Consider the following 25,918-nt stretch of genomic DNA (forward strand, 5'->3'; position numbering starts at 1 on the left):
AAAAGCATCGAGCTTTAAAAGCGTAGAGCTTTTAAAAGTAATGATTGGATTTTTTTAACAATTTCAAAACTATTTCTTTTCTCCTAAATGCAATATAAGAAACAGCTGACTTGTGCTGAAACTTTACCAAAAATTTAAAATTCATCCTAAAACAGAAACAAGCATGGGAAATTTCAGCCTGAATGTTTAAGTTTGGCAAAGTCATAAGCAACTGAAAACAGGGGTTTATAATGGTAAGTGTTGGGCAACTTTAACTATAGGCACCACTGGCAGCTCTGTCCATAATTCTATATTTTTGACCACGTTTATTTTTAAGTTTATTTACTTATGTACTCTCCCTTTCTCCTCCACATCTATTTCTGTATACTTTTATATACACATTGGCCAAAATTTTCAAAACTAGAGGTAACATATTCAGAGGGGCCTATGTGATTTAAGAGTTTAAGTTTCATAGATTCTCAATTAGATTTAAGCTACTAAGTGCCTAAGTCACTTTTGAAATTGGGACTTAGGCACTTTTGAAAATTATATCCTACATGCCTTAGGTTGGCTCCTAAATCCTTATTTATGCTTCTAAATAAGTTACCTGATTTGGGTGCTCCACACTTTTGAAAATTAGGGCACTTTTTAATGCACCAAAATAAGGATTTTAGAGTCTAACTTTAGGCACCCAGTTTTGAAAATCTTGGCCAGTACTTCAAAAGTGTACCTAACAATTACAGATATTTATGGCCCAGTTATATTCCTGTGAACAAATCCTACATTAGCATGGAATCCACGTTAATATATCCACCTATGTACCTAATCCTCTAAACCTGTTACACTCAGTGAAATATTCAAAATATACCATCAAACAAGAATGAAGGCCTAATTCACAATGCTGTAAGGGTATTATACTGCAAAGTAAATGGGAATCTATTTCAGTGTTTTGAATTTTGAGTCATGTAACCATATTTATGTTTGTCATGTGTGGCAGCTCAAGGATTAATGCTATCTTTGGAGATATTTTTGTGTGCATGGTTTGATGCCTGCAGTGGTGGTTACCAAGAAATAATTTGTTTTCTAAAGAAAAGTAATTTATTAATAAACCAGATTCTATCAGAAATTCCAGAAAAAACACACGACAGGAGCCTTTATCATTATTGTCACAAATAATTCAAGAGCAATGTAGATAAATTCCATTAAAATGGTGAGGAAAAATGAAAAGGATCATTTAACCTTTGAATGATGGAAAAACCTTAAGTAATGTGGTAGCTCTTTGGAGACAGCGGGCAGTATACGTATCTGGGAATTGCCTATAGTCTGACAGCTAGATTGTGCCTGTAGGCACAGTTGTGAGCAAGGAGTAGACTTGGGAAACAGAGACTTCCTTCTGAGGCACAATTCCCTCCCTGATTTCTACTTACTCTGGGGCACTAGCTGCCTCAAGGAAACCTTTCTGGGTGTGGTATGGATGGGGCCATAATACCACACCCTCTTCATGACAGGGTTACTATGTACGTAGGACCTCTGCATCTTTCTGTTAACCAAATACACTGAGATGTGCCATCCCACAGCATCTCTGGAAGCATTATAATACTTCCAGAAATTGTTAAGTAGTTAATGCACCCTCATTCCCATCCCAGCCTGGTTCAGGTCCCTAAGCACCATTAATGAACCCTAAGTAATTATGGTGACAAACAATTAAAGCACTCACAGTCATTACAGTGACATAATGAAACTTTACACACATACGTGCGCGCTCACGCGCACACACACACACACACACACACTAACTTACTTACTCACTCACTTACTGACCTTTGGGCAGAAACAATGTGGAAAAATTTAGCCAAGAATGTGCATTGTGTGCATATGTGAATGTTGTATACTTCCTGAAATACTGAATCAGATAAGAGAGAACTTTTTATTATATTACCTCAACATGGTCTCTTTCAGTCAAACTATACATATCTGAATGGACAGCTCACTCTTCATTATAAGCAATTAGGCAGCAACTAGTTTCAGCCCATAACTAGAAATATGTATGTAGGTTTTGTGGTGTGAGAGAGCCCAGCAATCAAGGGTAAGCTGCAGTTCATCATCGTTAGCTTGATCCAGAGAAGCTTCTATTTGGGGCTGTTCTTTCTCCTCAAACTCCCACTTACTGGAGTGATCCCATCAATTCTCTGCTTTTCTGATATAACCACCATTGCAGTTTATTTCCCTGGTCCTAAACATCTTGATCTGATATTTGTATAGTTTGATTAAAGTTCTGTTTGTAAAGAGTTTATAAATGATTAATCAATTGTAATAGATTGCTAAGGAGCCAAACTGGACAACAGGTTGCTTCTAACCATCTATAACGCCTTCCACTGATGTCTCTATGTATAACACACACTACTCCTGTAACATGCTTATGACTGTTAATAATTTATTAACCCTTTATAAATCATTTATAAATGAAACTTTATGTAAAGTCTGACCAAATAAACAATTATGTCTAAGCTCTTCAGATTGCAATGAAACAAGTCTATGAAGTTTTCAAAATGGGTTATAAATTCTTATAAATTTAGGATTAATGAGTCTCAGTTACAAGGAATTCACTTTCTTGATTCATAAGGAAACTACATTAGAAATGCCATGCTCAGGGATATTTTCATTTAAAAATGAATCTTACTTTACTAAATGACTATGTTCGATGGTTCAAAAATTTGGGATGCAACTTATTGTAAATGCAATACTTCAATTGTTCATCAAAAATTAATTTTATGAACACTTGTGAGCTTTAGAAAGTTTTTCATTGAATAGAAGGACCTGTAGTTCTTAACTATTAACAGGCTTCATGGAATTTATAAGCTTTTGGCCAGAAACGAATGATAAATATTTTCAAAGCTATTATCTGTCATGTTAAATCATATAGCTTAAGTATTGTGAAAGAGTTAAAAGTAACCTTGGCTTCTAGTGAGGTTTGGCTTGTTTATGAATACTGCGATCTTTATTAAGGGTACCCAATAAATTCAGAAAGATGTGCTCTTATCTTGGTTTTGGCAAACTCAAAGTGCTTTTAGATCTTGGGTTTGCCTTGGGGCCAAAACCTTGCAAAGGGTTTCCAAGCTGACAACACAGTGAGATTATGCATGCACTGACTGTACTTGCACTATCCGCAGAGAAACAAACTATTTTCCACCATTTTCATTTTTCATTTTTTCTGTCCTAAGCTTTTGAAAATTTTATCTGGGTTCAGTAGTTTTAGTTTTTCAGCTGTCACAAAAAGATGGGGAAAACATCAAGGCTGAATGTTAAAATAAGCAAACCTAAATGATATACACCAGATATGCCTGTGTGTAGGCAAAACAATCTCTTGTTTAACTCACAATGTCTATTTATTTATATCTATAGTTTATTAGTCCCAGTCATCATAGTCCTTAATGTGTGTGCAATTACCGTTTTATATATGTCATTTGGGTGCACATTTATTAACATTTGGATCCTCCCAGTCGCATTGACACACAATCCAGTTTCAGCCAACCTCCAATACAATAGCATATCCATGTCACCAAGGCAATTAATTATTGTAACCTTAAGCATTTCTTGGCTGTGAGCCACATTATGGCACACAGCAGGTCATGACTGTGTGATTCAATTTACCAAGAAAGATAAAGCACCTAATCCTGAGGATTTGGTGTGAGAGCCCTTACACAGCTAGTAAGTCATCACCTGGGGATGATGGCTGTGTTGTTATTGTTAGCAGAATTTCTGAAGAATGAAATTTTCTGAGTGATAATGCATGCTAATCCCTGACCAAATTCACAGAATAAGACTAAAGTAAGGGGTCAGTACACCACATTTAACCCCTTTAACGATAATGATTTCTTTTAAGTGAGCCATGGCATCCATGCATCATGTTGGGAAAGATTTATGATTTGGCTTGAGTCTATTATTTTCTCTGCGCAGCTCTCATGAAGAGCAGAAGCTGCTGCAGGAATCAGATCATAGGAGCAGATGTACAAACTCAGTAGTGGCAGCACTATCATTAATAATAAAAACTCTTTGCACTTTGAGATCCTGGGCTGAAAAGCAAAAGTGCTTTTGCAAACAGGACCAAAGTGCCTCACAATGCTGAATTCGCACAGTGAGTCAGTGGCAATGCTAGATTCTGATATCACTCACGCAGGTGTAATTCTATTGATTTATACAGGTATAAATAAGAGCAGAATCAACATTCTGCTGGTGTATATTTTTCTAATGTGTGAAGCTCCAGATATGGCCACGCTTCCTCATATACATAATCTGGAGGACCACACCTCAATACATTGTTTAAAAGTTAACAGAGCATATCATACTATTTGTCTACAGTATGTAATTTGATCCAGCGACCGACAGCAGTGGTGAAAGCTCCGATGCTAAGTATCAGTTCCCTGAGTCATTCAGTTTTCCCCAAGTAGGCAGGGTTTTGAATTCCCATTGCAATTCACAGATCTTCAACAGTAAGATTGATTTGTTTGTTGGTTTTATGAAAACTTAACAGAGGATGACATGTGTTAATGTTTTTGTGGTGTGTTACATCTTCTATATGAGGGCTAGAGAGGGATATAGATCAATGAAGAATGTTTCATTAACTAGCTACTGTACAATGCACTGGAGTGAAACTTGGCATCAGACAGATTATTTTGCTTGAGCAGGAAAATAATTCTTGCTAGAAAAGTGCACTCACCATTTTTCTTATAGACAATGAAAATTCAGCTCCTACTTGACTTTCTTGCTCGTTTTCAGAAGAGCCCTCCAACTTCACACATTTTGGGGGTGCAGGGGAAATGCTTCGACTACTGAAAGAACAGGAGTACTTGTGGCCCCTTAGAGACTAACAAATTTATTAGAGCATAAGCTTTCGTGGGCTACAGCCCACTTCATCGGATGCATAGAATGGAACATATAGTAAGAAGAAATATATATATGTACAGATAAGTTGGAAGTTGCCATACAAACTGTGAGAGGCTAATTAGTTAAAATGACCTATTATCAGCAGGAAAAAAAACTTTTGTAGTGATAATCAAGATGGCCCATTTAGACAGTTGACAAGAATTGTGACGATAGAACCAAAGCCCAATGCCAACTCTGTCCACATATTTATTCAAGTGACACCATCATAGGACCTAATCACATTAGCCATGCCATCAGAGGGTCGTTCACCTGCACATCTACCAATGTGATATATGCCATCATGTGCCAGCAATGCCCCTCTGCCATGTACATTGGCCAAACTGGACAGTCTCGATGCAAAAGAATAAATGGACACAAATCTGACATCAGGAATCATAGCATTCAAAAACCGGTAGGAGAACACTTCAACCTCTCTGGCCACTCAGTAAAAGATTTAAGGGTGGCAATTTTGCAACAGAAAAAACAGAGTCAAAAACAGACTCTAACGAGAAACTGCTGAGCTTGAATTAATATGCAAACTAGATACCATTAACTTGGGTTTGAATAGAGACTGGGAGTGGCTGGGTCATTACACATATTGAATCTATTTCCCTAAAGTTAAGTATCCTCACACCTTCTTGTCAACTGTCTAAATGGGCCATCTTGATTATCACTACAAAAGTTTTTTTCTCATGCTGATAATAGCTCATCTTAACCAATTAGCCTCTCTCAGTTTGTATGGCAACTTCCAACTTATCTGTATGTATATATATTTCTTCTTACTATATGTTCCATTCTATGCATCCGATGAAGTGGGCTGTAGCCCACGAAAGCTTATGCTCTAATGAATTTGTTAGTCTCTAAGGTGCCACAAGTCCTCCTGTTCTTTTTGCGGATACAGACTAACACGGCTGCTACTCTGAAACCTTTGACTACTGAGTAGGGCAGTCATCAATCGTCTGAAAGGACAGGTTCAGATAATGAATCTAGCATCCAGCCTACAAAATGGCTTCTAGGCAACCTCTTCTCAACAGCGCAGCTATTGATAAGACAGTCTGGCATACAAAAATGAGATTCTTTGCTGAGGAGCTGCTCCTGTGAAGGAAGGAAGCCTGGATGGAAATAGGCAAAACTAGGAGAACAGAGAAATACCACCTGAAAGGGTGAAAACTGGTCTGTATCTTCTTTCATATAGGGCTGAATAAGCCCTTCTAAAAATGTTGAATTACATCACTGCTTTATATGCTGGTTATAGATGGCTGGACTGCTGAAGTTTTGTATTGCAAGACATCATTCATTGTTGCATCACGCTAGTGACTCTATAGTCATGATGGAGATTTATTATTATTCATTAATTGTTTGTAATTGTGTCCAGAGAGAGAATGCCAAATTAATCTCCCAGTATATCTGGCCCAACTCTCCTTGATTTCAATGAGAGATGAACCTGCTTACACCTGGGCTCAATTTGGCCAAAGAAAAGGAGCTGAAGGAAGATGATTATTGTTTGTATTACAAGGGTGCCAAGCTGCCTGAATCAAGACTGGGGTCCCATTGTGCTACACAACACATATCTTATGAGACAGTCCCTGCCCCAAAGTGCTTACAATCCAAAGAGTCAAGAGAGAGAGAGGAACAGTCAGAGGGAAATAGAAATGCAGACAGTGAAGTGATTTGCCAAAGGGCACAGAGCAGGTCAGTGGCAGAGTTCAAAACAGATCCCAGGTTTTCTTTGCATTCAGTGCTCCATTCATTAGTCAACTCTAGTGATAGAACATAATTTAATTTTATACCACACACAGATTTGTGGGGCAGATATGAAAAGTTATAGCCACAAGTCTGGCAAGTGATAGAACTACAAGTGTATTAAGAAAGGGCTTCTCAACAAGTCACACAAAAAACAATATATTTTATGCCACTTATTCTGTTTAGTTTGTCTTTTTTTAAAAGTCTCTATCCCAATGAAGTATATTTAGCAATGGTGATAACGTGGGCGTAGTCATGACACTGGTATGTGCAGAGTTTAGTTATATCCATAAGTGCTGTACAATGTCACTCTTTATATTATGGTTCAAAAGACACAGCATGAAATACAGTAGTTTGCGAAAGAGCCAGTCAAGCCAAGATATGGATAGTGCTGTAAAGCAGGAGTAACTCCACTGAGGTCAATGGAGTGACATTGGTGTAACAGTGGTGTGAGAGGAGAATCAGACCTTTTGTGTATGAAACACAGGAGCTCATGTTATAGGTATCATGATATTCTCTATTCCTGGACTAATCAAGCATTAACATATCACAAGGTATACAGTTACATTGGATGCCCTTTCTCCTCTTAACCCTAGATCTATTGGTGACACCAGAGACCAATATTTTAACACAATTTTCAAGTTTGATCTGTTATATATTGATTTCTTGAGGCCCCTTCTGGCCCTACATTTCTATGATTCTGTAATTGTACAGCTTGAAAAAATTAATGCCTTTATATTAGGCCTATGTTTAGTGCCCCAGGCAATAGTACATATTTGCACAATGACAACCAATCAGCTTCCTACTGTGAGAATCCTTATTGAAATCTGTATATTCCAATACCACCCAACCTCCCCTAAAAATCTCTACTACTATACATGAGCAAATAACCAACTGAAATTCTGTTAGTGTATTGATTTCTGGAAAGCAGGACTGTCCAGCGATTAAACAAATTAATGGCAATTAATCACATAATTAATATTATTAAACAATAATAGAATATTTATTTAAATATTTTTGGATGTTTTTCTACATTTTCAAATATATTGATTTCAATTACAACACAGAATACAAAGTGTACAGTGCTCACTTTATATTTATTTTTATTAGAAATATTTACACTGTAAAAAACTAAAGAAATAGTATTTTTCAATTCACCTAATACCAGTACTGTAGTGCAATCTCTTTATCATGAAAGTTGAACTTGCAAATGTAGCATTATGTACAAAAAAAAACTTCATTCAAAAATAAAACAATGTAAAATTTTGGAGCCTGCAAGTCCACTCAGTCCTACTTCTTGTTCAGCCAGTTGCTCAGACAAGTTTGTTTACATTTGCAGGAGATAATGCTGCCCACTTCTTGTTTATAATGTCACCTGAAAGTGAGAACAGGCATTCTCATGGCACTATTGTAGCTGGCGTCGCAAGATATTTATGTGCCAGATGTGCGAAAGATTCATATGTCCTTTCATGCTTCAATCACCATTCCAGGGGTCATGCATCCATGCTGATGACGGGTTCTGCTCGATAACAATCCAAAGCAGTGCAGACCAACGCATGTTCATTTTCATCATCGGAGTCAGATGCCACCAGCAGAAGGTTGATTTTCTTTTTTGGTGGTTCGGGTTCTTTAGTTTCCACATTGGAGCGCTGCTCTTTTCAGACTTCTGAAAGCATGCTCCACACCTCGTCCCTCTCAGATTTTGGAAGGTACTTCTGATTCTTAAACCTTGGGTCAAGTGCTGCAGCTATCTTTCGAAATCTCACATTGGTAACTTTTTTGCATTTTGTCAAATCTACTGTAAAAGTGTTCTTAAAATGAACAACATGTGCTGGGTCATCATCCGAGACTGCTATAACATGAAATATATGACAGAATGCAGGTAAAACAGAGCAGGGGATATATAATTGTCCCCCAAGGAGTTCAGTCACAAATTGAATTAATGCATTATTTTTTTAACACGCATCATCAGCACGGAAGCATGTCCTCTGGAATGGTGGCCGAAGAATGAAGGGGCATATGAATGTTTAGCATATTTGGCATGTAAATACCTTGCAATGCCGGCTAAAAAAGTGCCATGCAAATGCCTGTTCTCACTTTCAGGTGACATTGTAAATGAGAAGAGGGCAGCATTACCTCCTGTAAATGTAAACAAACTTGTTTGTCTTAGCTATTGGCTGAACAAGAAGTAGGACTGAGTGGACTTGTAGGCTCTGAAGTTTTACATTGTTTTATTTTTGAGTGCAGTTATGTAATAAAAAAATCTACATTTGTAAGTTGCACTTTCACAACAAAGAGAATGCACTACAGTACTTGTCTGAGGTGAATTGAAAAATACTATTATTTTTACAGTGCAAATATTTGTAATCAAAAATAATATACATGTTGATTTCAATTACAACATAGAATACAATATATATGAAAATGTAAAAAACCATCCAAAATATTTAATACATTTCAATTGGTATTCTATTGTTTAATAGTGTGATTAAAACTGCAATTAATCGCGATTCATTTTTTTAATCACGATTATTTTTTTTTAGTTAATCACGTGAGTTAACTGCAATTAATCGAGAGCCCTCCTGGAAAGCTTTTGCAAACAGCAGTAACATTTTTAGTTTACATGCAAGAATATACTTGGTTTTGCATAAAATCTTACAGTACAAATATCAAACAGCATTATTCTTAACTACATTAAGGACTTTAAAAAACCTTCCTGAGATTTACCAGCCTTTCTGACTACAGGTGGTATTATATATAGCTAAGAAAATAAATGTGTAGCTGAGGAAAGAGCTTTATAGTACCTGATAAGACCTCAGGCATTAATAGGACATTAATGCATTCTTTATCTTTCACTGACAGCTGGTTAAAGAGGTATGCAGCAAAAAGTCTGTAAAAGGCTTTAAAAAAAACCCCAAGGTGGGTCTATACTTTCCCCTCCCCACTCTCTCTCGTTAAGAAATGATTTAGAATGGCTAGCACTCTCTTCAGAATGCCGTGCAAAACTGAGGTTCCCACTGTGCCTGGTGTTAGGAATCCCACCGCATTTTTCGTAAGAAAAATAGCATGCTTGGCATCTGTTTCAAATATAAATCGGAGTAATAATATTGGAAGCAACTATCTGCACGATATTGTCTTTCTGCTACTAGCCTGGAAGTCTATGCATATTGAGGAACCTATACCTCCAAACTGGCTTCCTTCCTTTCCACTCCATTGAAACCATTCTCAGCAGGGTCTGGATAACTTCCTCCTCGCCAATTTTCAGGGCCTGTGCTTCAAACTCACCCCCTTTGGCCTCTCCACTGCTTTTGATACTAGGGATTGTGGATTGCTGCTTGATGTCATCTCCTTCTTTGGCTTTTTCACCATTGTCCTCTCATCACTCTTACCCTACCTCTCTGGTTGTTCCTTCAGTGTCTCCTTAGGTAGACCCACCTCCTCCCTCTTTCATTCCTTGAGACATTCCTTGAGGTAGGTCCCTCAGGGCACTTTCCTCTCTAGTCTCCTTTTCTGTCTCTCTCTACATCCTGCCCCAGGCACTGTCATTCATTTGTACAGCTTAAGCTCTACATGCTGACAATTCACAAACCTACCCCCTAACTGGTGTCCTTCTGCCCAGTCCTGCATCTTACTAAATCTCACTGACATCTTCTCCTGGGTGTTTTATTGTCAACTTAAATTCACAATAGCTAAAACTGGACACCTGATCATTCTTCCCAAACCCTCTTCATTCCCCAGTTCTCTGCCATCACCATCCCCCCTGTAACTCTGGCTTTAACCTAGGCGTCAACATCAACTCCTCCCTGTCCCTATACAAAAACCAGTAGGCAGCAACATCTTCCTAAATAACATTTTTGAGATCCCTCCTTTTCGCTCTGTTTATACAGGCAGTACTCTCATGCAAGTCATCATCATCTCACATCTTGATTACTGTAACATTCTCTTCATAAACTAATAGGCTATAAGGCCAGAGAGGACTATCATGATCATCTAGTCTGACCTCCGGCACATTGCAGACCACAGAACTTGGCCCACCCACTCATGCAAGAGACCTATAAACTCTGACTGAGTTACTGAAGTCCTCAAATCTTGATTTAAAGACTTCAAGTTACAGAGAATCCACCATTTACACTAATTTAAATTTGCAAGTTACCCATGCCCCATGCAGCAGAGGAAGGAGAAAACCCCTTATAGTCTCTGCCAATCTGACTTGGGAGAAAATGCCTTCCTGACCCCAAATATGGCAATCAGTTATGCCATGAGCATGTGGGCAAGGCCCACCAGCCAGATACCCTGGAAAGAATTATCTGTAGTAACTCAGAACCCTCCCCATCTAATGTCCCATCATCGGCTGGTAGGGATACTTGCTGCTAGCTGTTGCAGATCAGCTACATGCCAATGATGCCCTTGTAGGTAGTCCCATCATACCATCCCCTCCATAAACTTATCAAGCTCAGTGTTGAAGCCAGTTAGGTTTTTTGCCCCCACTGCTCCCCTTGGAAGGCTGTTCCAGAACTTCACTCCTCTGATAGCTAGAAACCTTCATCTAATTTCAAGTCTAAACTTGCTGATGGCCAGTTTATCTCCATTTGTTCTTGTGTCCAAACTGGTGCTTCACTTAAATAACTCCTCTCCCTCCCTGGTATTTATCCCTCTGATGAATTTATAGAGAGCAATGCTATCTCCCCTCAGTCTTCTTTGGGTTAGGCTAAAAAAGTCAAGGCTCTTTGAGTCTGCTCTCATAAGGTAGATCATCCTAGGAGTCCTCTCTGCACCTGTTCCAGTTTGAGTTCATCTTTCGTAAACATGGGAGACCAGAACTGTAGTATTCCAGATGAGGTCTCACCAGTCCCTTGTACAAAGGTACTAACACGTCCCTGTCTCTATTGGAAATATCTTGCCTGATGCATCCCAGGGCCGCGTTTGCCTTTTTTTTTTTTTTTTTTAAAACAGCTGCATCACATTTGTGGCTCATAGTCATCCTGTGATCAACCAATACACCCAGGTCTTTCTCCTCCTCTGTCACGTCTAACTGACAAGCCCCCAGCTTATAGCAAAACTTCTTGTTGTTACTCCCTAAGTGCATGACCTTGCAGTTTGCACTATTAAATTTCATCCCGTTTCCATTACTCCAGTTTACAAGTTCATCCAGATCATCTTGTATGATATTCCAGTCCTCCTCCCTTCCCTATTGGCAATATCTCCCAGCTTTGTGTCATCTGCCAATTTTATTAACACACACCTACTTTTTGTGCCAAGGCTATTAATGAAAATGTTAAATAAGGTTGGTCCCTGGGGAACTCCACTGAAACCTCCCTACAGCCTGACAGCTCACCTTTCAGTATGACCTGTTGTCCTCTTCCCTTTAACCAGTTCCTTATCCACCTTTCAATTCTCATATTATTCCCCATTTTCTCCAATGTAACTAATAATTTCCCATGCAGATCTGTATCAAATGCCTTACTGAAATCCAGGTAGATTAGATCTACTGCATGTCCTTTGTCTAAAAAATCAGTTATCTTCTCAAAGAAGGAGATCAGGTTGGTCTGGCATGATCTACCTTTTGTAAAACCATGTTGTATTTTATCCCAATTACCATTTATCTCTGTGTCCTTAGCTACTTTCCCTTTCAAAATTTGTTCCAAGACCTTGCTTACAGTTGAGGTAAAACCAATGGTCTTATAGTTTCCTGGATCACGTTTTTTCCCCTTTCTTAAAAATTGGTATTATATTAGCAATTTTCCAGGCATAGGGTTTAATTCCCCAGTTTGCAGATTCATTAAAAATCTTTGCTATTGGGCTTGCAATTTCATGTGCTAGTTCCTTTAATATTCTTGGATGGAGATTATCTGAGCCCCTCCAATTTAGTCCCATTATAAACTGTTTGAATTTGACTTCCACCTTGGATGTGGTAGTTTCTACTTCCGTATCCTCATCACCATTGGCCACCCTGCCACTGTCCCTAAGCTCCTCGTTAGCCTTATTAAAAACTGAGGCAAAGTATTTGTTTAGGTGTTGGGTCATGCCTAGATTATCTTTAATCTCTACCCCATCCTCAGTGCTTAGTGGTCCCACTTCTTCTTTCCTTGTTTTCTTTTTATTTATATGGCTAAAGAACCTTTTACTATTGGTTTTAATTCCCTTTGCAAGGTCCAGTTCTGCTTGGCTTTTGGCAGTTCTCATTTTGTCCAGGCACTTTCTGACCTCCAAGAGGTAGTTTCCTTGCCAATCCATCCCATCTTCCATTCCTTGTAGGCTTTCTGCTTTCTCTTAATCACCTGTTTAAAATGCTTGCTTATCCAGCTTGGTCTGCAACCCTTCCCTACAAATTTTTTCCCCTTGCTTGGGATGCAGGCTTCAGATAGTTTCTGCAACTTTGACTTAAAGTAATTCCAAGCCTCCTCCACATTCAGATCCTTGAGTTCTTCAATCCAGTCCACTTCCCTAACTAATTCCCTTAATTGTTTAAAGTTTGCCCTTTTGAAATCAAGGATCCTAGTTGCAGATCTATTTGTGTTTATCCTTCCATTTAGTTTAAATTAAACTGAATTTGCTCATGATCACACAAACCAAGGTTGTCCCCTACAACCAGTTCTTCTATCAGGTCCTCACTATTCACCAATACCAAATCTAAAATGGCCTCACCTCTTGCTGGTTCAACCACTGTGATAGTTGTTGTCAGCTATCACATCCAGGAAAATCTGGGCCCTACTATTATTAGTAGCACTTGTCCTCCAATCTACATCTGGCAAGTTAAAGTCTCCTATAATCACACAATTTCCAGTAGTATTTATTTCATGAAAAACATTAAAAAGGTCTCTATCCATATCCAAATCAGACCCTGGGGGTCTGTAGCATACCCCAAGCACCATCCCCAAGCAAATATCTGGTAGCTTTCTTCTTCTGACCTATGTGACACCCACATCAGCCTCCATCCTGTTCATGCAAAACATTGCCACCAAGATAGTCTTCTTGGCCTGTCAACCTGATCAAATCCCCCCTCCCCCCACCCATCTTCTCCATGGCACCAAGTTCAGGTTTTGTCTCATTGCCTTCTTGGCTCTACATAAATCTTCTTTTCCCTACTTATCTGACTTTGTGTCTTATTGTATCACCCTCCCCACCAATCCACCCACAAGTCCAACCATCTTCATGCTTTCTTCCGCACCTTCCCTGAACTGGTCCATGAAGCTATTACCTTCTCCTCTTTTAAATGCTTCCTGTAGACCCACTTCTTCTGCAAAGCCTACAACAAACTGAAACTTGCCAACTAAGACTTCTGCTTATTCATGCAGTATATTTCTCTCCGAAAAATTAAATTCTTTGCACCATCACGAGCACTAGCCTTTGCTGAATAACTACATAATTTTACAGATGTTGTCCCTATCCTTCTTCCTCTTGTATATACATGCAAACCATCCCCTCCCTTGTTGTGTCATGTCTGAAATTGGTTTGTAAACTCCTTGGAGTTAGGGGTCATGTTTTTTTCTGGGTCTTGGAAGGTTCCTAGCACCCTTTTGGGAGCTATTAAAATAAACAAATATAATAATACAAGAGTTGTAAGAGCAGCAGAGTTGCTGCTAGCAGCACCAGTCTGTGTTCCTGATTTCACCCACACAAACTACTGGCCTGAATCCCGACCCCTCCATGTACGATCAGTTGGCTTTTCCCTCTAAGCTACAGGCAGGTTGCTTTTCATCATTTTTTTTCTAGAACGAGAGTTCTGATCATCTCTCATTTTCACTTGAGACCTATGAAAAATGTTTGAAGGAAGCACAGATAGATCAGACACCACAAGAGGTATTTTAGTTCACTGTTGTTTTTAAGTAGGATTTTGCAAAACGAGGCCCTGCTCCTGCTGTTCAGGCCCTGATTTGCCATTCAGCAATGGAAACCTAATCTATCCAGAAAATTAAATACATGACGACAATATTTGCACTCCTGTAGCACTGTCTGCATTAATCTCGAAGTGCTTTTACATACAGGAATTCATTGAGCCTCAGCACCTCTGCAAGGTACTGTCAGTAGATATTATTGTCCCCATATTGCACATGGGGATTTGAGATGCAGAGAAGTTAAATGTCAGTCAGGAATTCTCCTGTACAGCTGGGTATGTAAATTAGATCAACCGATTCTTATATTTGTGTGCAAGACCATCCTTCTTCTCCTGTACATTACAAAACATATATCTGGCTTATTTAGTTAAGTGCCATTTGCTTTATGTCCTATTGTTCAAAACTGGACAGTTTCCCTCAGGCAAGTGCCATGGCCAGTCATACTTCTATATATGGCATTATTTTTTCAGACAAGAACAAATGTGGGGAAAGAAAACTACGGTAGCTACAGAATATCAGAGGGGTAGCCATGTTAGTCTGTATCCACAAAAACAACGAGGAGTCCGGTGGCACCTTAAAGACACACAGATGTATTTGGGCATAAGCTTTCGTGGGTAAAAAACCACTTCTTCTGATTCATGGAGTGAAAATTACAGATACAGGCATAAATATACTGGCACATGAAGAGAAGGGAGTTACCTAACAAGTGGAGAACCAGTGATGACAAGACCAATTCAATCAGGGTAGATGTGGTCCACTCCCAATAATTGATGAGGAAGTGTCAATACCAAGAGAGGGAAAATTGCTTTTGTAGTGAGCAGCCACTCCCAATCCCTAGCTACAGAGTGATCTTGATCATGTTTGTGTATTTTTTAAAGAATCAAACCAATGCCTGAAATCTGTAATCCTATAAGCCTCTCAGCATTCAGCTGCACATTTCTGTTTGATAAAGAATGAGACAGAAACCTAATGACTGTTTGTTTTATCTGCAGTAATATAAACTTAGACATTGTTGTTACTGTATTGTCACATTTCTGAAATACAGCAGTGCCACCTACAGACCAGGCTAAATACAGTGCCCCATAAAAACATTTTACTTCACATCAACATTTCAATACGTAAAAAATACAGAAAGGATTTTACCCACAATCCAGAAGGAGAATCCTTTCACAAGCATAAAAGCACATACATAAATCTGGGCTCTGAGAGAGTATAAAATATACATGTTAAACACAAATAACTGTGGGGAAATATTCCTTGGTTTTCATATATATATGCTAAGACAAAGCAAAGCAAATCTCATGCTTCAAATCCCATGCTTCAGGGAGTAACCTGATCCTGTGTGTTTCTTTGTGTCCTATGTACAAGTCCTTTCTACACCAAATGATTCTATGGACCCCTCTAAGATAGGCCAGAAAATTGCAACAGATGCAGGAATTTACGTACATATGCCTAACTGACAGAACCTCGAAAGACAGCAGCACAATCTGCCAGCAAGGAATCCCTGCCTACTTATATGTTTTACAATTACGAAGTTGGAAAAAAACAATAAATTTAACCTGCCAATCAATGTTGAAACAGTTACAGCTTCAGGGAAGTACCCCGTAGTTACAATGTAAATGAATTATTCACCAAAAATTGTTACCATGCTATTTAAACTGTAGAGTCAGTAAGAAGAAGAAGAAGAAGAAGAAGAAGAAGAAGAAAAAAAGCAGCAGTAGCAACTGGAGAAATGTTACCATTAAAATCTTCTATGGTGTACTTCTAACTGCTTGAATTATAATGAGGGAAGGACAATTTTAAAGATGAAAATTTACATTTGTAATTAGATTCATTTCTCAATTGATTTATATTTAAAATCTCCCCCAAATTTATGCTGAGGCCAAATGAAAGTCTGTAAAATCAGATCAGATGAACCATGTGTGACCAGACAGGGTGAATATTAAACTGATATAGACTTGAAAGTCAAGTTAGAAAGCTACCCTGAGTTATACTCCTTTGCCCCTTTCGATCTACATCTTCTGATATTACTGACAGGAAAAGGAACACATGCTGTGCATAGAAAATACTGTACTCACCCACTGTCATGCCATCCATGTAACGCTTGACGATATCAAAGGAATCCCTTAGATTTCCTTCTGTTATGTCAAATATGATATCTGCCTGGTTGTCTGGTAACACAGGTGTTATGGCACGAAGAAAAATAATCTCTGTGAATAAAAGCATCACAAAACGTGTTAAAGGGTTTGAAGTCAATTTAATGTGCTAAGCTCAATACTCAGTCTACAAAATAAATTGTGTTGAGCAATAGATAATGTGCCATTTTATTTCAAAACTGGTAAAATATTCTTTTTGAATTTGCACGTTTAAAAATAGTCAAGGTACCTTTTTTTTGGTGGGGGCGGGCTGGAGGAGTGCTTAAGGAGATCCCTATTTCTCCCTAGCTTACTATCCCAAGCCACCACAGTCAAAAGCCCTGCAGTCAAAGTCATGAGTTCTTTCAGAGTCTCAGAAGACCACTCCAAATATCAATCAGCACTTCAACATGGTGTCTCAAGACAACCACGAACTGTTCCCTTCACTAGGGACTGAGGATAGTGCAATGCCTCCAGGACCCTCTAAACTGATGACGTGTGCTGAGAAGAAATGGAGATCACCCCCTGAACTGATTCCCTTTGGTGGCAACACAGCAGCCTTTAGTATGGCCTAAGAAGTTATGGTGGCTGCAGCAGTCCCATGAGGACCACTGTGCTAGCCAAGGATCAGGCAGGTCATGTAGTCTGCCCCACCCCCTCTCACTCCGGACACATTCCCTCCTATCTCCTAAACGGAAGGGTTGGGGAGTGGGTAGCACAGAATTTCTGTGAGGGTGAACCCACAGCTTCCCCTTTAAGGCAGCTCTTGATACTTTCCCCTGAGGCAGCAGTACCAGGGCTGAGATTCTGGCTCGCTGATCTCAAATGAAGGCATGAAGATTAATTTAAAAAAAAAATCCCATCTTTGAGAGCTGTGACTGCCAATTTTGTTTTATGATTCTTCAGTTTTTCCAGAATCTTTTCCTGTGACTGAATCTGGTCTAAAGTCCCTCAGTGCAAGACAGTGAGAAACCCCAGAAGGCTCTGCACCTCCTAGGGATGACACCTGTGTAACCGAGGTTCTGAAAACAAGTGAGAAAACGGACATGGAGAAATAGCGATCTTCCATAGTGATTAAATCTGCTACAGAGGTCTAAGAGAAACTCCAACAACTGTGTACAGGTCTTCTATGGAGATCAGACATACGGGCACATTTGGAGAAAAACCTCATCTGGCAGGAAGTGAGCGAGGAGCCCTGAAGTTTCCTATATAGATTAGTGCAGTGAAAGCCCTGATCTCACCAAATGTTACTGAATGTGCATCCCGCACATGAATGGCACTAATGGCAGAATCCCACCACGGCGTTGTAGGTACCCCCCAGTGAAAGCAACAGGCGTTGTACTCAAAGATCAAAATTTGGCCTTTAGTCTGTAATATTATTTTTAAAGGCTGGAAGTGAATGTTCTGCTCAGAAAGCTGAAGGACTGATAATCCACAGGCACCACACAAGCAACAGCAGCACAAGCTTTCTCATAGGCCCCACCAAAGTGCAAAGACTGGCTTGCAGGGAACACCCTCTTCAGGCGTTCATTCATTTTTGATGAATTGGCCTCTCCGACAAGAAAGCCAGCAAAGATGCCAGTCTGTGGTGATTTTCACAATGTAGAACATTTTACAATAGAAACAATACAGAGACCATCAATTCATTTCACATAATTCACCAAACAGCCATCAGATACTAACACGACTTGGTCATTACTGACTTACTTTCAAATCCAGCCTATGGCCTAAAGATGGAAGGCAGGATTTTTCAAAAGGGTCCAAATGACTGGGGTGCACAAAGCCCCCTGGCTTTCAATGAGGCTTTGATCCTAATCACATAGGTGATTTTGAAAATACTCCCCAACAAGCTCTGAATCCCATGCCATTCTCTTGCAGACCTCCTTAGTTTATTTAATGTTAAAAATCTCAACTGGAATTTAAAACATTTTTCCAACAGGTCAATAATCATCAATTTAGACTGAAAAAGTGCCAGTCAGATTTGCTCTTATAAAACTCAGGGTGAAATCCAAGCCCCATTGAAGTCAATATAGTTTTCCATTGACTTAAATGGGGTGAAGATTTTACCATTGGAAAGTGGGTAAGATCGCTTTCCTTTTACATCTAACCCCCACTCACCCAATCTTGTAATTTGAACAAAGAAAAAGGGGGCCGGAGTCTCATTTATATTATGCCCACTTTGAACTGCTCTGGCAGAGTAATATGAATTTCATTTACAACCACCTCCATGCCCCTTTTCATAGCTAGAACAGTGCACAGTGGACATAGTGCACATGAAAATTCAGGATCAAATATTCTAGATAAGAACCTGTGTGTGCTTGAGCTCAGAATGATTTTTTGCCCCACAAAGGTATAAACTTCTGATCCATGACTAGAGCTCCCAGGCTCTCTGGTAATACAAAGAGTAATAAATAATTATGAAGGAATACATGATAGAATTTGGGACTTTCAGTGCAGTAAAATGCTTGCACAGTTATTCTGGCTTTAAGCAGGGATTTCCAGGTGGTTTTTTTTTTTTTTAAATGTTATAGGCTATTAACTGGAACAAGGAACACTTACCTTCAGGCTTAGTAAATTCTTTGAATGTGGGTAGTGAAATGACTGTGTGGGAAATTGTGTGGACTGGATCTACCATACACTTGATATCATTTGGTCGGCAAGACTTAATGCAGCGAATAGTATCTGTCTTTTCAAGTCCGACTCTATGAGGGAAAACAAAAAGATTAAATATTAATCATGAAAATGAATTACTTTGTTTTGCAAGATGGGGAACCAAAAGCTACAATGGATACAAGTATTCATTATTCCCCTCAAACTCTTAGTCAGGTGAAAATCATCCAAACTACAGTACTCTGGAATAATTTGGCTTGACTGAGAGTTGCAGTCATGAAATCCTCAAGACTGGATCTCTAAACCTCAGGACCTAGTAATTGCAATGTGAGAAATCCAGTATAAGAGATACCCATGAAAGACAGCTATCCAAACACAAAAGGACCATCAGTTCAGGGCTAGATTCTCACTTGGTGTAAATCAGCTTCATTGACTTTAGTAGAACTACAGTGAATTACATGATCTTAACGTCTGGTACACAGTGCTCACTTTGGTATTAGACATTCATCCAAAGCTTAGACAAACTTCTCTGGTCTAGAAATCTGGCAGGAAATATCATCAGGGCAGGTTTTCTCACATATAGCTATAGTTATAGCACAAGAGCCAAAGGAGCCTTTCTTTCAGCCTTTTCTGTACCTCCGCTCTCCATCCAAATTGAGGAAAACAGAGAGGAATGGAAATTGGGTGAGGGAGGGGAAAGGTTAATTAAATTATTCCAAATCCCAAAGGTTTCATTTTGAGTTTGGGGAAATGGTAAGGGTCAGTTCATATTATATCACCACCAGCTGCTCATTCCTACATGCAAGTCTATTACAAATTAAACTACTTCTCACTTTTGTCCAACTAGATTGAATTTAAAGTCACTTATAGTACAAGAACTTCACACAATACCCCATCTGTGTTCCCTGAAGATAAAAGGATTGTGCCGAGACTTGCAATGTGACTTTCCCTAAGCCCTACAAACGATCTCAGCTTTGACCTGCCCATTTCTTCACATTTCCAAGCAGAAAAGAAAAGTTTGTAGTCTCAGGATTTATAGTTGGAGGGAGGGAGATTAAAAGATGTAAAGGGAAAACTTCACACAGAAGAGAAAAAAAAATAAAAATTGAATCTTTACTTTGTCTGATACCATCAAAAACAAAATATGCCTGTTCTTTTCAAATTCTTCCCATGCTTACTCATTAAAGCAAACAACGTTGCACATGATGATTGTGTGTAAAGCAAAAAACACTCATAAAAGAAAATAATATGCAATATTAAGGAAACTATATGCTCTACAGATATAAATTGATACAGCCCAACTATAGTCAGCGGAGTTACGTTGATTTACACCAGTTGATGATCCAGCCCATTATTCTTAATTAAGATTCATGCTTTAGGATTATCGCTACACTGGTTAAGAAGGAATTCCCATTTCCCATCTCCTACCCACGTTCAACATGGAAGATTTTGATATGATATGGATATGTGATAGGGAAGGGTGGAGGTTCCATCTGCTTGAAACGTTGGCCCACTTTTGAATGTTAATTCTGGACGTGATGAAACAGTGGTCTGACCCAATATGACAAATCCTATATCCCTACTCTTGAACTTGTCACAAACTGTTTATCTTCTACATTGAAAAGAAGGAACTTCCAGTTATTCAACACTGTTGATTTCAGAATAAGGGTCTGCTAAATTATACAATTTGGTCCCCAAATTAAATCAGCCCATTTTAGCAAACATCACAAATGGAACAAGGAGTAGGGCAACCCCCCCCCCCCCCACACACACACACACACACTAGGAACTTTTTTTCCCTCTCTTTTTAGGGAAATTTTTCCTCTCTTTTTAGGGAAATTTAAGAATATGAAAAATGAAAAATATATTATATTCAGAAATTAGTGCACATGGATCCACAACTCACTCCCTCTCACATGCACACACACATAACATGATATCATGTGATCAGATAAGAAAAATAGTTAACTACCAGAAAAATGCTTACTTCTTTTTCCCCTCTCAAAATTACACTGATCATACAGGATTAGACCAATGCCAATTTTAAAATAAGATAGTGTTCACCAGGGCTAGTTATCACACGTGGTTAGAACAAGAGAGGAATAATTCCCAGACTTCCAAGGAGGCACAACAGTTGTATCTAGGCTTGGAAAAGGAGATATCGGATCTTAAATCATGATAGTGGGTGAAAAGGCTATATCAGGTAATTTTTAGAGGTTTCTATTACATAATATATATAGATGGTCTTTTCCCTCAGAGACCTGCATGGTTGGAATCACGGTAACTAAGTCAGTTTGGCTTTACTTCCAACAACACAAGGAGTAAATTTTTCACAATGAAGGTAATTAACCAATGGAACAATTTACCAAAGGTTGTGTTGGATTCTCAATCACTGGCAATTTTTAAATCAAAATTGACTAATTTTCCCCAAAAGATATACTCTGGTTCAAACACAAATTAGTTTGGGGAAATTTTATGGACTGTGTTATGCAGGAAGTAATATTATAAGAACACTAGGACATATTATAAGAACACTAGGACAATGGAACAGATTGCCTAGGGTGGTCATGGAATCTCCTGTTCTGCAGGTTTTCAAAAGGTGGCTGGATGGTTTAGACACAACAAATCCTGCACCTTGGCAAAGGATTGGACTAGATGACCTTTGCGGTCCCTTCTAACCCTATTGTTCTGTGGCTCTAAGTGGCTGCTTCCCCCTTTTCTCTGTCCCCCTTGCTAAAACTCAGGTTCATACTTTAGTTCTCTCACACCTTGGCTACCTTAACATTCCCTTCTCTGACCTCCATTCTTCTGATGGCTCTGCTAACTTCCATAGCATATCCCAACTACAGCTGCCAACACCACCATCCTCTTCTATTGATCCAACCACACCATCTCTGTCCTCAGGTCCCTTTTGGGATAACTTCTTTCGGGACCTAGTTCAGACTCCTTATCTTCACCTTCAAAGCTGCACATGGCTCCAACTACCTTCAGTTTATTTCCTTCTGATACTCCTCCTGCACTCAATCTTAGACTTTGCTAAACGCTGTGTGTGTTCCTCTCCTACTTGTGCCTCTTTCCACAATGGCCACTAAGTCTGGAACAGACTCCATCCTGTGTGCCAAGATGTTTGCTCCTTCAAATCGTTTCCTTCCTTTTGGATTGCCTTTATCACAAATTTCAGCTCCAGAGCTATCTGCTACTTCCTTAATGCTTGCTCAAATATAAAGGAAAAATAAAGAAAAATCCAGTTGCTCTGATTATTTTGTAAATAATGCTCCCTTGAATATTTTCCTTTTTTTTTGGGTTGTCATTTTTCTTTACATTGTTTAATTGTCTTATCTAGAAAGACAATGGTGCTATATAATTATATATACTTAAAAGTCTCAAAGAAACTTAAGAAGGAAAGCTTTTGTTTAATATCATAAGATGTGGGCTCTGTGTTCTTAAATTACTTGCTCAATATGCACACACAATAAAATGATAGCGTTTTAGAGTACTTTGGGCCAGATTCTTGCACTGTTCTGATTTCCCTCCCAAATGAGTATACATTAATGCTGCAGAACCAATCTTATTTTTGTGTCTCTAGTCAAGTTGACACTGGCCTCACGGGGAGCAGCCCAGGTAATGAACTTGTAACCACATACACGTAGATGCCATATATTGTCAGTGGGATTAGAAACTCCTTTAGCTTAAGTAATACAGGCTAGTGCTTTCAGTATGTAATGTTTTGATTCTATCCCCACTGGTAGCCCCTGGTACCTTTATAAGTATGTGGTGACAGGCTCATTACAAATTGGCTCGCCCGATGGAACTTGATCATCTGTGAGCCGCTTGGGATAAGCTTTACTTAAGGAAGCATGCAATACACTGGCTAAATGTTGTGATCATGCACTCACCTAGTCACTGGCTCACATTGGGGATATAAAAGTCTATAACTTACATGTAATAGTTACTTCTTCAGCTCAGTTGGTCAAGGCTTGTGACACTGGTACTGGGGGTTCCAAGTTCTTTTCCTACTGCTGATCTGTGGTGTGTGTATTTACGTGACAATGGGTTATTTTATGCTCACACAGATTATTCCTGGCAGGAGCAATCTAGATAGGACAGGGATAATGCGAGGCCATGACTGAGCATTCATGTTAATGTATGTGGACAATGCCTCCAGGTCTGTACGTTTAATGTTTTATTCTGGCTAGCTCTGCAGAGTCAGTACAATGACTGGAGAATGAACTAGCGTCCCTGCTGGTTCATGCACTAGTAGAATTGCTAAATGAGTTCCAGTTGCATCCTCTTCATTATTGGTGATCATACAGAACTGAACAGGAACCAGATTTGACCTTCAGAATCCAGGTTTGCTTTTCAGGCTTGCTAGCAAGGGAAAAAAAAAAACCTCTTTACACTTGTAATGTTATCAGCTTTGATCTGGAAGCCAGAGAGAGAGAAAATTGATATGGAACCCAACAAAACATCTTTTCATTTTTTTCTCTAGAGAAACTTCAGAATATTACCACTTGAGTAGGGAGGTGCTCACTGTTTGCTACTAACGAAATGCACTTATGAGATTGTTGCTGTTTTCCCACCACTAGTTTTGACTTGAATGGACGTTCCATGTGTGAAAGGATGAAACAGCCTTGAAAACTTTCATTTAGGGGGGTTCACTTTTGTATTATACTTAAAAACTAAGGGTCAGAGTCTCAGCTGGTGTAAATCAGACTCATTGGCTTCAACAGAGCTATGCTGATTTATATCAGCTGGGAATGAAGTCCTAAATTTTCAAAAGCGACTCCGTTTTTGAGAGCATAACTTGAGACACCTTAAAGGGTTTTGAGTTTCAAAACATGTTAGCCACCTACTCTCTGAAAATCAGATGCCTTAAAGATGTTCCAGTTTGGGCAGCCTTAACACAGATGCACCCCAAATCACCGGTGAGTTCTGAAACCAGATGTATCAGTCTGTGCATCTTCAGAAAGGTTCTAGTTGCACTGCTGTACAAAAGCTATCTATGTCCTCAATCCTTTGTGGGTAGAAATTGCACTGAAGGTCCCCTAGGAACCTCTACTTTGCCCCTTATATAATGATATATGCCATATATAAGAAACACTGCCCACATTGAGAAGTGATGGAGAAAAGTGGAGAACTGTAACAATGATAAATAAATTGTACGTGCAGCATGCAATAGATGAATTGACATTAAAACTTTATTAAAATTGAAGAAAAAAATAAAAAGCCACTGCCAGAGGGAAAAAATAGCCACCGATGCCTGCATGTTAGGGATCAAAGCTGTGCAGAAACAAAGACAAAAAGTTTGGCAATAAATGTGCTGACAGTTCCATGGCGGAAAAGTTGCATTTGAATGGTCAGAAGAAGGTCTCTGGGCTCTGTGATTTGCTGCTTCATGACCACAATACCACTGTAGTTGTTCACTTTTTTTGTGGTGAAAAAACCCTCCTCGTTCCCGCTGATGATGGACAGCAGAATTTTATCCCCAGGGACAGCATTGGAAGGGCCCATGCGGAAAATGTCGGTAGGTACTTGAATGTTGGTAGGAAAAGAGAGGTGATAGGAGGTTATTCTCAAAGGCAGGCTCTGGCACTCCTTATTTTCATTACAAGGCAAGCGCTCACAGCGACTGCAAGAAAAGTGAGAACACAAGACAAGAGGAGGATTAACGTACATTTAGCAAGCGTGGTAGCAAAAGGGGGGGGCAGTGGGGGTGAGAAATGATATGCTGACTTGCGCACTGTATCCATTCTCCAGTATGACTGGCTCAATCATAATGCAGACATTCATTAAATAAGTATTCACTTGTTTGTAGCTTGTGTTTTTAGGAGAGAGTTATACCACTTCTAGAAGAGTTGCCCTTTCCACACACCCGCTGATATGCTAAACTAGAATGGAGTCTGAGATACCTTACCATGGGTGAAATGTTATCAGAACTTAGCATCCAATTGTCTAGAATCCTCTTTAACAGAGTTTAGCTTCTTTCAAAAACAGTAGATTTTGTTTTGTGGTCTCATGTCTAGCAAACAAAGGCCTATATTTTCTCAAGTGACTAGTGAATTCGGGGTGCCCAAGTTCTTGAGATACCTTCTAGATCCCTGTTTTTATGAAAATATCCACTCTCTAAAAATCAGACTCCTTTAAGGTTTCCCCATATTAAAAGAAAATCCGAAAGTCTCAAAAGTTGGAAGCACCCAAGATCACGTCTGTTAACCCATGGTAGTGCAGAGGAAGACTCCTGACCCTAACCATGACAATTAGGCCAATTTCCTTTGAAGAGGAACTTCTTCCAGAGCCTAGCAGGGTGATCACTGCTAACCTGTGTAACCAAGAGAACCAACTCAACTCAATGTAGAACACTTCTAAACAGGCACTGAAAACCAGACCTAATAGCCTCATTTCTCCAGCCCATGCCCTGGACCAATAAACCTCACACTTACAGACCTGACTCAAAAGGAAATATCAATGGGAAAAATCTCAATACGTTGGTAGTAGTCTTCCAGCCCCTTGCTGACTGCTTTTTTTCTTCCCCCCCAACTCCCAGCCTCCATAACACACCACATCCACAAATCCATCTGACTGTGAATCTGCCAATCATGCCCACAACAAAATGCTGGCCAGTCAGAGTGGCAATGGATTGGCAGCCCTAGTCCCACCAGAGGCACTGTAAGTCATGCTCCCCGCAAAGGCAGC

At 39.3% G+C, this 25,918-nt stretch overlaps 1 protein-coding gene across 2 annotated transcripts in view; it reads right to left on the minus strand.

The window, feature by feature from the left end:
* FBLN1 (fibulin 1) overlaps positions 1-25,918 on the minus strand; it is a 102,763-nt gene that overhangs the window by 13,437 nt on the left and 63,408 nt on the right. The window contains exons 15-16 of one of the 2 annotated variants that reach the window (XM_074936434.1): positions 19,175-19,317; positions 16,559-16,690 (exon numbers count right to left, since the gene is read on the minus strand). In XM_074936434.1, the coding sequence (XP_074792535.1) occupies positions 16,559-16,690; positions 19,175-19,317 (275 nt within the window). Of the gene's footprint in view, positions 1-16,558; positions 16,691-19,174; positions 19,318-24,466; positions 24,855-25,918 lie in introns of those variants that run through there. The other variant, XM_074936443.1, reaches the window with a different exon arrangement.

Source organism: Natator depressus, chromosome 1, assembly GCF_965152275.1.
Source record: "Natator depressus isolate rNatDep1 chromosome 1, rNatDep2.hap1, whole genome shotgun sequence".
Taxonomy (NCBI): domain Eukaryota; kingdom Metazoa; phylum Chordata; order Testudines; family Cheloniidae; genus Natator; species Natator depressus.